General features: G+C 27.5%; 1 protein-coding gene across 4 annotated transcripts in view; it reads left to right on the forward strand.

The window, feature by feature from the left end:
• Positions 1-13,033, forward strand: part of LOC147068245 (cell adhesion molecule 2-like) — a 52,624-nt gene extending 39,591 nt beyond the window's left edge. For all 4 annotated transcript variants that reach the window (XM_085952672.1, XM_085952675.1, XM_085952673.1 and 1 more), the window contains exons 3-7: positions 4,316-4,521; positions 7,830-7,965; positions 9,746-9,879; positions 11,209-11,437; positions 12,220-13,033. In XM_085952672.1, the coding sequence (XP_085808798.1) occupies positions 4,316-4,521; positions 7,830-7,965; positions 9,746-9,879; positions 11,209-11,437; positions 12,220-12,350 (836 nt within the window). In that variant the 3' untranslated portion in view covers positions 12,351-13,033. The remainder of the gene's footprint in view (positions 1-4,315; positions 4,522-7,829; positions 7,966-9,745; positions 9,880-11,208; positions 11,438-12,219) is intronic.
• The last annotated feature ends 1,500 nt before the right edge of the window (positions 13,034-14,533 follow it).

A 14,533-nucleotide genomic window follows, 5' to 3' on the forward strand; every position in this document is an offset into this window, starting at 1 on the left:
AAAACGTCTGTCCAGGTGACACAATCTCACCTAAACTCTCGAATATGTATTGTATAACACAAATATTTTCATTCATGATATATATCTAAGTCGTCTACGCTTTGCGCATGACATTGTTGTCTTCACAAGGGATCCAAACGACTTTATAATTTATAAAAAAATACTGGAGGAAAAGTCATCGGCGCCAACCTATTCTAATTTTATTGTGCTAATACACTTAAAACGGCGATAGTTGTGCGCAGTGCGCTTACAGTTTATTTTTTTGCACACACTCAATGAACAACCGATGAGCACACCATAAAGCATTTGAGAGTTTTGCGCAAAGCATGATCATGTTAATGTCATCAACATTAACGTCGTACTATTCCGTGCTCGCGATACGCGGGCTTCACGAGACTAAATATAATTAGCCCATGCATACTATATATTTTTATATTTTTTTATGTTTGCCACAAAACCAACCCTTAGTGGGAATAGGCAAAATCGTTCGCCATTGTGTCTACACTTGCGCGTACGCAGAAAATTCTGCCGCAGCGCATGCTCGGCTCATATAATGCTCGCAGGTGTGTAGTAGCCATACGATATTCACAGCCATCAACACAGTCATAATATAGCCTTGTTATACTGTGGTATACCGAAGCGCAAAAAAGTAAATGAAATAAGAAGCCTACCTAATATAATAAATTATATATAAAGATATCTACACATATGTGCCTGAAAATTCTGAAGATATGTGCATACTATATTACCTGTTACATATAGAATGTCGAAAATATTAATTAACATTATGGAAATTGTGTTATTAAATAATCTATTTTGGCTGTTCTCTATGATATGCTCAATATGCTATATTGTTCAAGACAATAAGACTATTTTTTCCAGAAATTTATGTAAATAATAGGTCGACCGTTTATTGGGGTAAATTAAATTTTCACCACCCCTATTAATTTAACTGTGTTTGCACTGATAAAGTCACGGGTGATTACGCCACTGAATTGATTGAGCCTAAATCCATAAATATTTTTCACGACTAAAACTCACAAGCAGTGGCTCCACCGTTTTGTGTCGCGGTAATAAAACCAACTGTAAATGTTTGAATGATAAAAAAAGCTCATGAACGGAAACAGCCTTCAGATAAATATTGAGCTAGGCATTCCGTCAAGACGTAGGCGAGGGAAGGTACGAGTATATGATCCTTCCACTGATCCAGTTGTAAAAATTGAATGAAACAAAATACTGCACCACTCTTTAAGAGTATATTTTTTTACATAGTTTCTATATACTTACCATTGCTCATAAAAAGAGCACTCAAAGTGCGACTGCAGACTTTATCTTTCTTTTCAATACATTTTAATTTTGAAAATATATAATAGTATATGCATTGTACAATTGACGGCGCTTTTTAGTGGTTTAGTTTATATTATTGAAACATTTTTTTAAATGATTTTTTTTATGATACCCAGTTATATCTACCTAAAATTAGGATACTTTTGCGATATTTATTTATTTTTAGCCATCATTTGAAAAAAAAAAAACGATTTTTTGAGCAGTAATTTTTCTATTTTATCTTATTTTTAATTAACTATTTTTTATTCAATGAATAATTTACAAGATTTAAGAATGTAACATTATAATTATTGAATATACATTATTTTGAAAACATGTCTGAGAAAATATATTATAACCAATAGAAAAAATCTTTTCGAAAAAAGTAAGATACCCCACCCCGCAGGAATCGAAACTGCATCTATCGGGTATCAAGCTCACGTACATTGACCACAATGCTAAAGGAGTCATACTTAATTACGACAAATTTAACTATTAATGGCTTTTAATACCCACTGAAGCGCTAATAATTCTTATGAAAGGAAATATTTTCCTTTCATAAGAATCTCAAGAATTTTCTTACTATAAATTTTATTTTAAGATGCTTTTTTATTGAGAACTTTTATCAAACCAAAAAAATGTGAACCATGTAAAATGGTTATTATTAATGGAAATAATAAATATTTTCTGGATAAATATATTCAATATTATTTTTAATACCCTCTTTTATTAAGTAGTTAGTATCAACAATATACACAAACTGCATTTAAATTTGATAATATTGCATACACATATTTTAATTTTTTCTACAATTTCTTTATGTACATTTAAATCTTTAAAAGTTATTAATTTATTTTGTGTATTTGCAATGAATGCAAATTAAAATATATGTAGATAATAAATTTAAAAATACATTAAAAAAAGATTCTTACATACCAAAAACATAACTATGTATGTAAAAAATACATTTTAAAAATAAGAACATACATAATACTTAATTAGGCCAAATTTTAACTAATGGCTTTTAATACTCACTGAAGCGCTTTCTAAATTGAGCTACTATTTGGCGATCTGCTTTTGTATTTTAAATCAAAGTAGGTAGGTATTATTTTACCCTGCATACAAATGATACACGTACACGTAAGGTGACGTACAAAAATAATACAAAAGCCGATTGCCAATTAGTAGCTTAATTTAGAAAGCGCTTCAGTGAGTATTAAAAGCCATTAGTTAAAATTTGGCCTAATTAAGTATTATGTATGTTCTTATTTTTAAAATGTATTTTTTACATACATAGTTATGATTTTGGTATGTAAGAATCTTTTTTTAATGTATTTTTAAATTTATTATCTACATATATTTTAATTTGCATTCATTGCAAATACACAAAATAAATTAATAACTTTTAAAGATTTAAATGTACATAAAGAAATTGTAGAAAAAATTAAAATATGTGTATGCAATATTATCAAATTTAAATGCAGTTTGTGTATATTGTTGATACTAACTACTTAATAAAAGAGGGTATTAAAAATAATATTGAATATATTTATCCAGAAAATATTTATTATTTCCATTAATAATAACCATTTTACATGGTTCACATTTTTTTGGTTTGATAAAAGTTCTCAATAAAAAAGCATCTTAAAATAAAATTTATAGTAAGAAAATTCTTGAGATTCTTATGAAAGGAAAATATTTTTAATAAAAATCTAATGGATGTAAAATTTGATGGAACTGGTGCGTCGCGTGTTTTCCATAAAATAGTCATATTATTAATTCTAATAACCAGAATCTATATTTTTTTATACTTAACGAAAAAAATTCTGAATCTACCCCTTTTGAGATAATACTTTAATATGTTTTCATAAGCTGATAATCAATATCCATAATATTTTATTATTCATAAAACTCAGTAAAAAATATGCAATTTCAATAATTGAGAATTATTGTTTTTTTTCGAATTTTAATTAGGAACGAAAAAAGAAGCACCTGGGTCCACATTTTATGAGTAAATAACGACTATAAAAAAGGTTTAAAAGCTGCCCCTTTCATTGTTTTTATAACGATTGGGTACATTAAAAATTACCATTAATTTTGTTTCCAGCTAAAAAGTTTTTATGTACATTCGAGTACCTACATAATATAATTATTGTAAGCTCTCCTTGAAACGGATGGCTTAATTTTATTAGGACGATAATAGAGTATTTTACATCATATTAATTGTGTGGGTATTAATTATATTTATAAAAAAAATTATCAGTTTTTTACGCAATTGGAAATACATACTGATACAGACTATAATAAAATTTATTCTCGGTTATATAATAAATTAATAGAAAAAAATAAAAAACCTTATTATTAACTATAAAAACTGGTTTTGGAAATACAGTATCTAGTATGCTGGTATTAAAAGAAGAAATAATTAATAAAAGCGTGATTATCTTCTTTGTGGATGTGTGGGGGGGGGGGGAGGGGAGTTTAATGGATACATAATATCTCAACTCAATTAAAATATATAATATGTAGTGGTAATACTAAAATTAATCATTGAAAAATAAAATAACTTGACAATATTTCATCTTTGTAGCTTCTAAATATTCATTCAAATGCACGTGTATACTTATTTCATTAATCTTTTACGGTATCTTGGTGGCAATTATCCAGTTATTCTGGTATATATGGCGCTAAATAAGCCTATACGTTTAATTTTTTGGGTGAACTTAAAGTTTCACATAGGAAAATAATTGTTAATACGAGTATTATAATAAAGATCGGTGAAATATATAATATTTTACAACGTGTTGTTTCTTTAAGGTAGGTATACCATACCTATCGACCTTTGAATACTTTTAATAATAATATTGTTGTTGTGAATACAAATAATGTATAAATAATTATAATAAATTAGCATAAAATTGATTCGGAAGTAAAGGTTGAGTAAATAAATATATTGTAATGATTACATAAATTCTTTGTTTTGTTACAGAATCGATCTGCCTCCGCGTCGTGGAGGTGGTGATCCCAGGCTATAGGGTGCGGGGAGAGACAGCCCTACTGGAATGTCAGTACGAATTGGACAAGGAGAATCTGTACTCCGTGAAATGGTACAAAGATAATGAGGAGTTTTACCGTTTCATGCCGAAACTTTCGCCACCTCAGCACAGCTACAAGATTGACGGGGTCAAAGTGGATGTAAGTTAATATCTCTACTTTATTTAATAGAACGTATTTAAGCTTAACTTTGATACAAAGGACTCTTTATAAAACCGGAATTACAGATAATAAGTACCTATCTATTAATTAACCACTTATTATATTGTTAGTAGTACCTAATTAATTTTTATACATCTTATATTATTGTGAATTTTAAATTAAATTTCTATGTAAGACTTGAAACGTGATCACATTCAAATCAACTTTGTGTCTTGATCTGTATATTTTTTTTTTTGATTATTACTCACTGTAGTTTGATGAATAAAGCAGCCATATATGAAGCCACGGGTCATGAGTTTGAGTCAGAAATATATGTTTTTTCAAAGGGTATTTAATCCAGTGCATGAATTCAATGGATTGAATAAGTTACTGATTTTTTTTTATTTACAAAAATGTATAGTATTAATATAACTTCCACTAGGTGGAGGCTCATATTCGCTTGGGAGCGAAATGGTAAATAACTTTTTTGTAATAATTCTTTAATAAGTTAAAAATAGAAAAATAAAATATTTTCGACACTTTTCGTTAAATTATAGTACCTACCTACCTATAATTAATTTTACTTTTACGCAAATCACAGATTATAATTATTAATATATTATTATGGTTGGGTTTGTTTTGATGTTATTTGTAAAGTTACACCATGCTATGTAACGTAATGTTGCATAACATAGTAAATATAAATTTAACCTAATTAACACATTTTTATATATTCATATTATTATTATTATTATTATTGTTATAATTATTATTATTAGTGACCATTATATTAACTAATTAATAATAGCTTAATAGAATACATTAAAAGAAAAAATGGAATAGAAATATTCTTATATATCAGGTAAATAAATATGTTAGCTATATAGCTAACATGCTAAAATATTTATCGTACGAAGTCGATTTTATTTCTATCCTTTCCGGATAAATGGTACCCATTCAAGTAATATAAATACATTTATAATATTTCTGAGACATAAATAAGAAAATTCACTACAGTATATTCCTTTTTAATTAATACAATACGATTTCTTAACAAATGACTTATTTAGTTATAGTCTTAATCAATTACTTAGCCAAATAGTTAATGGTAATAAGTATTATGCTGCAATAATTAAATAATGTACCTAAGTAATATTAACAGCTTTATGATTTGTATCAACAAAATACTTAAAATTGTTATCTATATAGACAGTAACGCCTTATTTATTTGTGGAGTTTTTAACGTTTTTATATGAACACTAAGACTATATTAAAAGTAAAAAGATGTCTGACGTGTAATGCCAAAAGGTTGCCAACTTCTGCTGCTGTAAGCTTTGCAAAGTAATAAAGGAAAATGTGTTTCAGTCTCTAAGCTTCCCTGTCTTGCGACTGAAGATGCACAGCACTAGGATATGACAGGCGGTTTTTTTTTATACATATATATATATATATAAAATATAACTGGAGCTGAAAATTGAAAAGATGAAGTTGGCACGATGGCACGGAATGTAGCCGGCAACGTTTGGTTTTGTGGCTTTCGTTCAGAAGCTTCCATGACATGAAATAAAACCTCGCATTTTTTGCAATGTTGACATCGTAATGTGCATTGTTTAGCGGATGCAGTTTGAATGCACAATGAAAATAAATTTTACAAGTAACTGACGGTAATTTTAATGTGGTTGTTTTTTGGAATGTCATATTATTTAACATGGTTTTAATCAATACAATAGGCTTATTTTGAAATAAAATTATCAGAAATATTATTTTTCTAAACACGTGAAAGAGCATTACATTATAATGATTTTTATGTAGGTATGTACACACTTTATTAATGATATATTTTTAATTATTATATCACGACAGTAACAAAAATATCAAAATTATAAGTGGATTTAGGGTTAACGAGACATATGTATTGAATTTTTTATCACCTACTTCTTGCATACATAATTTCGAACAATCCCAAAACTTACGATTGTTAGATGTGGGGGGTGGTAAATCCAATAAACAACAGCGATATGGTAGAGAATAGTTTATATTTTGAAGATCAAGACAGTCAGAGTACAGTTTACAATAATTACTCTATAAATAAAATTAAAATAAGGCGCGCAGCCTGGTGAGTGGTGAGCTCCCGACTAGCGTTATCTGTAGTTTTCATGCAAGTGACAATACTGGCAAGATATTTAAACAAAAAAGTCGATTGCCAAAAAGTAACGGAATTTAGAAAGCGCTTCAAAGAGTATTGTAAAACACTAATTAACTTCAATTTTTCTGGGTGTCGTTTTTTTATTAAACATTTTTTCTGGTGCCTATATACGTCTCCGAATGATTTTAAATTATACATGGTCGTTAAAAGAATGTTTCATGTTTAAATCTTGTTAATTAATCGTTGAATAAAAAATAAATAAAAATATATCTAGGTATCTTAAAAAATTCGGAACTCCTATTTTGTACATGGGTGAGATTTCTGTTGAAATCGATGTCTAAGATTTTAATACTCAACACATCTAGTCATTCAAGAAGTTAATACACAAGATCCTCGCAATTTTAATTGTGTTCATCCAACAGAAGAAAAAAATGTGTAAACTTCATAAATACCAAGAATTGTTGTCATTTTTTATGTATAGAGAGCATACTTTAAAATATTGAAAACGTTTATCAGATTATTTTTAGTTTGTCAGGAGATAAAGTTATCTTAAAAATGTGAGGTTTGCTAGATACACTGACGATAACCTAATTATGCATTTAATATAGTGGTGTTTATTATCTTTAACTAGATTTGTTTTATTTTGAATTGAAAAGTATTATATATATTATTTGAGTACATCTAGTTTTTAATATAATGAATCTTATATCTTCGTATATGAATTTGATGGATACAATAAATGGAAAGAATAAGAGAATCATAATACTAAATATATTTATTTGTTCTCTTTAGTGAAGAAATACTCAAACCACAAATCGCTTTAGCCCACTGATTAATCAGTCATTAATAATTGAAAAGTGATTCATTTCCACCATATAACCAATACAACTAATCGACCGTGTTTGAACAAAGTTTCTGTGTGCTTTCTAACAGGGCCGCAGACTGTTCGGAAAGTAAACCAAATAATTTGTAAACTCAAACTCTATAATAAAATTAAAATGAAACGAACCGAGGGAGCGAAAATTCGGATTGAAAAATATGCGATAAGTTTTAAACTCGGACTTAAAAAAAAAATATTAAATCCGCTTTCAACAGTCATATTCTTGTTATAAGTAAAAAAGCTATTTTAGTATGTAAATATTTCGTTTTCTTTTCCTACTAGCACCAACTATCTGATGACAAACGAGTGACGCTAAAAGGGGTGACTTTGAAAACTTCAGGGATTTATAGATGCGAAGTCTCGGCAGAAGCACCTAGCTTCGCTTCAGTTGGGGGTGAAGGGAGGATGGAGGTTGTTTGTAAGTAAAATTACACCGTTATATTAGACAATAAGTCAATATATATATATAATGAGATCTCAAAAGAATTCATTAATTTATAACATATGTTGATGAGCTTTTATTATAATATTTATAATAACTATAATTGGCGACACTACTAATCATAGAAAAAATAAAACAAGGAAGAGATTATTCGATGTACATTTTCTATGCACACTATTAATACTAACATTTCGCACAGTAAAATCTATTTAACCGGAATAATTGCGATGAAAATTCATTTAAAAAATATAGATAATAACACATTCCAACGTCACAAGAAAAATAATAAACCCTTTGTAGTTCCAGAATAATCTGTTTGTAGTATATTTTTTTAAATTCCACTCTAAAAAAATTTGATTAAATTACGTGAATGTAACAATAACCGATAATGGTAACCCAATAGAGCGTTAGTAAAAAATTATGCAGTTGGCCACAGTGGAACCCCGATCTACCGTTGTCGCATAAATCATTTTCCCGCATGGATCGTTCATTTTTGAAAGTACCGCCAAACATCCATAAGAACAATGTTAAATAATCCCGAATTAACCGTTCCCCGATTTATCGTTTTCCTCGATCTATCTATCGCCTAAATATTATGGCCTCGTCAAAAATATTATTCCGATTGACCGTTTTTGTTGAATATTTTTCATTTCGCTTTCGTAGAATTGTTTATGATACATATAGACCTTTCAGTCGCGTCGCGTTGTTTGCACAGGTCGTTTGGCGCTCAGGCTTGCCTCGCATCTCGTATTTATAAGTCGCAATTAAAATGCCCCCTATGAAGAAAACTAGAACTTTGGCTGAGAAACTGAAAATAATTCAAGACGTCGAAAAAAATCCAGGAGAAAAACGAGTTTTTTTTTATATATCCCGCATTTATCGTTTTTTACAGTCCCTTGAAAACCGTAGAATCGGAGTTTCACTGCATCGTCAGATGTTTTTAGCAAACTACACTGTCAAAAAATACTTGTAACTTGTCATGAAAATAAATAACTATTGCTGATGCACTTTCGGGACGCTGACATTATTATGCTAAATAATATAGCCCCAGATATAACTAATTTTTGCCATAACGTCCCGAATGTCCTCTTGCCTTTGTAATGCCATGGATGATGCCTGAATTTTTTCATGTGTTTGATAAAAGTTACTTCAAAGTTAAATATTTATATTATATATTATGTACATGATTTTTATGTTAGAAAGACATAAACAAAACATAATAATATTATGTTACTTAATTTACATAATTTAATAAAGACCATGGCTGGTTTCGTCTTAAGAAATTTAAATTATCAGATAACAGACGAAATCAGTCCTAACCATGATTATATGGATATATATATATAATATTATATCAATATATTATTAGTTAAGGTAGGCATGTTAAATTAATGAAACTTTGGTGAATAAATTTTTGAAAAACATTTTAAGGTTGGTAAGATCAATAACAAACCATTTAATATATTTTTTTAACTACAAATATATATTATTATTTTATTTTATTGTAAAGAAAGTATTGGTGCAGTCTTATAGTTGAACAACTTAACCTTGCAGTTGCGTATATTGCGATTTCTTTTACTGCGCACGAATTACATAGGGTACATTTAATTACTGTTAATATTTCTGACTGCTCTTACATGATGCATATTGCATAATTTTCTCTCGCTCGGCATCGCTCTAATTATGTCACATTTTACTTAAAAACTATCAAACTTTACGCTTTGTATGTTTATAATAAGAATATTTTGTTGTGTAGATTTACCCAGAGATGGTCCCCACATAAGTGGACAAGGGGTTGATTATCAGATTGGAGATACTCTCAATCTAAATTGTACGTCAGGAAGATCTTCGCCGGCCTCTATCCTGCATTGGTACGTCAATGATGAAAAGGTATATAACTTTAATATATTTATAATTCGTTTCTATATATTGTAAATTAACGTACCATTGATTTTTTTACTATACTTAAATATATGTTCCATAATAAAAATTTTGCCTAGTTTTGTAGTAAAAATTTTACTCGTATGTAGAATAAGAATATAAGTACAGTACGACAAACATAATATACTTACCATAATAAAGTTTGAGTTTTTTTTTTAATTACACTACAAAGTCATCAGCAGAACCTTAACATATGTCAAAGCATTCATACCACCTTGATGGGTGGTAAGAATTTCACTCAGTAAGGGCATAGTGTGGAATATCAACAATATAATCAGAAGCTTATATTTCTCAATCTATACGGAATTATTCCCTATGTTAAGATACTATTTCCATATCGAATATATCCTTACCGATCACTGTTTATGTTAAAAATTATTTTAATATTTGTAATAATGGGGTTCTGCCACCTTGGTTACCTTCAGCGGAGCATTTATCATTAAGATAATAATTCAGCCACAGGCTTCCTTCTCCCTTCCATGCCCAACAACCATTTATTATAATGTACCGATGCAGTTTCTTTTCTCGGTTTACATGGATAATTTAAGGTTTTAAATTATTTTAATGAATAATATTTGTTTTTCACTTATCACAAATTTGATGTTTCATGTCGTTCTATAATCTATATCCATGTTAAGCTATGTTATACAACATAATATATACTTAATTACATAAATCATTATACTTGATACGTTAGTTGTTTGAATAAATTGAATTTTCACTCTGAATAAGTAAATTAAAAATATCAGATAAAAGACTAAAAATAAGTAAATAAAAATGTGAAAAAATAGTACACAAAATAAAATATAATACAAAAACAAAGTATTTATGTATTACTTCTAATACATATAAACAACATAAATTGGAATGTATTTTTTATTAGCAGTAATTTTTATTAATTACGATAAAAATAAGCAATTTGAATAAACACAAAAACATTTCGACCTAAGAGTGTAATTGAAAAATGTAAATTTTTCAGTCAAGTCAAAAAACAAAAATATCTCATTTAAAACGCATTCGTTATTATTTAATATTCATATCTTGTTGTGTTGTTACTCGCACACAAAATAAACGAATACCAAGCGAAAACAATGTCAGGAATTCATTAATTTTAATTTTATGACTAAAAAGCTGCGTTTTTCAATTGCGACACAAATACTCTCAGGTTCAGATATATTATTATTACGCTATATCTCAGGTATATTATCCAACAAGATTGTTATTCTTCTGTACATTGACAAATGATATATTACGTTGATGCACTTCTATTCTACTTAGGTAACAAGTCCCCGCGAGTTGATCGAGTACCAGCCGGTGTCACACAAGCACGGTCTCCTTACAGCCTCCCTGGGACTCAAACTTCAGCTCACTTCCAAACATTTTCCTGACGGAGCCTTGCGCGCGAGGTGTGCAGCGAGAGTGTCTCCAGTACTCTGGACTGCCGATCAGGAGTCGCTGCTCGAGAGGGTGGCGCCTTTGATTGATAACAGAGAAGCTTTGCTTTTAGGTGAGATTATTTTTTTTCTTCTTCAGCTTGATTGAATGAATGGATCTTTGAGGTGGAAGAGATCGCGGCCTTTTTAACCAGACACCCGAAAAACATTTTTAAATGTAAATCATTTGTTTACTGTAAGTAATACAAGTGACTTAAAAAACTTATCTAGATCGTGGTGGTTATAAAAATTATAGACGAATTCATTGTTATGAATTATTTATAATTGTAATTTGCGTAATTAAATATTATACAGTAACGAAATTCTCATATATTGCTCATATAACGAAATCAATAATAATTTATTATATATTTATGACAGACTGTAAATACTTTATTTTTGTTTTCATAAAAGAGGAAAATATATGTTATATATTTTCATTCTAAGGATAAGTTTATTAGTTGATAGCTATGTCGGTTATCGTAACTTTATTAATACAATCTGGGTAGTATTGATAGTGACTTAAAAACTAATTCAATAATTCATCATTTAAAACTAAATAGAACTCCTTAAATTAATAGTTTTTTTTATATAAATAGAGACTATAAAATAAAAAATAATGACATACCTATACCTATATCGTTATCGTATTTTCCTATTATTTATTTTGAAGTATTTACATTAGACATTGAAATAAATATTATTGTTATATATAAAACCCGTAAGCCAATTAAATGACAAATATAGATCTACCTGAGATTTTATAGTACTTAGTTAAATGTCATGATTAAATGATATGTAAACAAAATAAAAGTAATTATATCGTTTCATATGTATTCTTTTTTATTTCTAACAGTGAAAAGTGGAAGCTCTCCGGATATTGTCATCAACAAGTTCTTGGTGACATTGCTAGTGGTGACTTTTCATAAATTATATGGACAATTGTCGCAGAGTTTTCGAGAAACTTTAAAGTTTAAACATACATAAACTAAGTATATGAAGTGTATAATAGCATGTGATTACATTTAAGATATTTTTATATCTGTTGCAAATAAGTAGGTATTTATAGATTCAAAATACATTTCAGATTCACAAATGTAATTAATATCATAATAGCATATCGGTTAATTTATCATGTTGAATTAAATAGTTATGCGATACAAAATATTATTACACATCATCCGGAAAGCATATCACGTACATGTAAATAATTAACGAAAAGAACAGTTGGTATACTATTGCTAACTGCATTTTTGCAAATTTTTAAATGCAAATTATATTTTTTTCTGCAAAAATAATTATCGACGGAAAATATTTAAATAAATATTCTTTAAATTCAATTATGTAATTTAATTACAGATTGTGCATGATATTTATTATTATTCGTCCAAATTTTCTAATAAAAAGATTTATTACAAAAAAAAAATTACATGTATAACTTATTAAGTACCTACATAATTATTTCAATATAATGCAATATTAATTAATTAACAATGGTAATCTACGCATATCCATGGCATAAACTTTACATTTTATATACGATGATTAAATTATATGGAATATATTTTTATTTCATACCATAATATGAATGTTTTAAATATATCTTAGCTTGATATTCAAAAGAAACAATTTGGATTTGTGATTCACATGTAATTATTATATTTAGTCTTAAAAAAACAAATACATGAATAAAAAATATTCAAAAAATAAAAATAAATAATGGTTGGAATTAATCTCCTTTGATGCTCAAGTATTTTTTAAATTGACGTCAAAACATTTGAGCTGTGTATGATTAATTAATTTTTTTTTATAAGTTCATAATAATTATTATAATATTACTTTCTACACATTTTATAATAAACTTAATTAATATAATGAAAATTATCATTAAACTTGGATTGTGTTTTGTCGGAGAATTCACTTTAACTTAAAACTATCAATTAAATTCAGTCAGTACCAAATGATTCTGTTTAAAATGATAATCTGTATATTACTATTCAAACAGGTAGTAGCAGTAAATTGCAGAACATCGTCAATAGTTATTCTCACAAGTATAGGTTGTTTAAATTATCTTTTTTTTAACGAATTAACAAAATGTGATATTTATTTATGATACAAATATTTGGTTAAAATGATATTAAAATAATAAACTACATATGTATTTTTTATGACAAAATAAATTTATAACAAAGATAAAATGTTTGCTTAAACATAATTTCAAAAAGTTATTAGATACTTGCTATAATTATTATATTTCTTAAATGATTAAACGTTGATCTTAAAATGTATTTATTATCATTATTAATAATTATCAAATTATTTGAATTTAAAATCATAACAAAACGAAAAACTGTAATAAATAATTACATTTTTGAAAAAATAATTTAGAAAAATTAGTAGTACCTATTAAAATTATTTCCCACTTGTATGATACAATTCCAACCTGTACATACAGGAAGTAAAGTTATCCAGTGAGCTTTCCTTGAACGCACATTCCTGTTTTAGTATTTAGAAAGGACAAGGTGGTGTTTATTTTACCTTGACTAAGCATCAAAGAGAAACAACCTTGTTTGAATGATGCTTTACGAGATGTCTTAATAATTTTCTTATATAATTTTTACAAACAACCATGCTACATCTAGATGCTTTATAACTGGTGTTACCTAAAAAAACTAGAAACTCATTATAAAATCATAATTACTTTTTATCTATGAATTTTTATTAAATGAATCATACATTAAATATATATAAATATTGCTTTAGGACCTTATGGTACTTGATATTGTAAATAAGTACATACGTAAATAATTATATTAAATGTATATTTTTGAATGTAAATAACGTGTAAATATTAGTGTTACATATTAATTTATGAATAAAATACATATCAAATGTACAGTTTTTCATTTCAATTTCAGGTATGAGTAATAAACACAGCTTCCCAGAATTATAAATACAATGCCGTAAATAAAATATTTTAAAATAAATTTTAATTCAAATTTAGCTTTTTTACTCTCTATTTAGTTTTATTACTATTTATTTTTCATTAATATTTACTTATTTTACTTATGATTGGCTTTTTTATTTAATAAATAGTCAACAATTAAAATTATCAAAAGATGAATAAACACAAGGCAATATTCCAGTGCCGTATCAAATCAAATAAAATG

Source organism: Rhyacophila brunnea, unplaced genomic scaffold, assembly GCF_057557595.1.
Source record: "Rhyacophila brunnea isolate RB1 unplaced genomic scaffold, BYU_Rbru_1.0 scaffold_3, whole genome shotgun sequence".
NCBI lineage: Eukaryota > Metazoa > Arthropoda > Insecta > Trichoptera > Rhyacophilidae > Rhyacophila > Rhyacophila brunnea.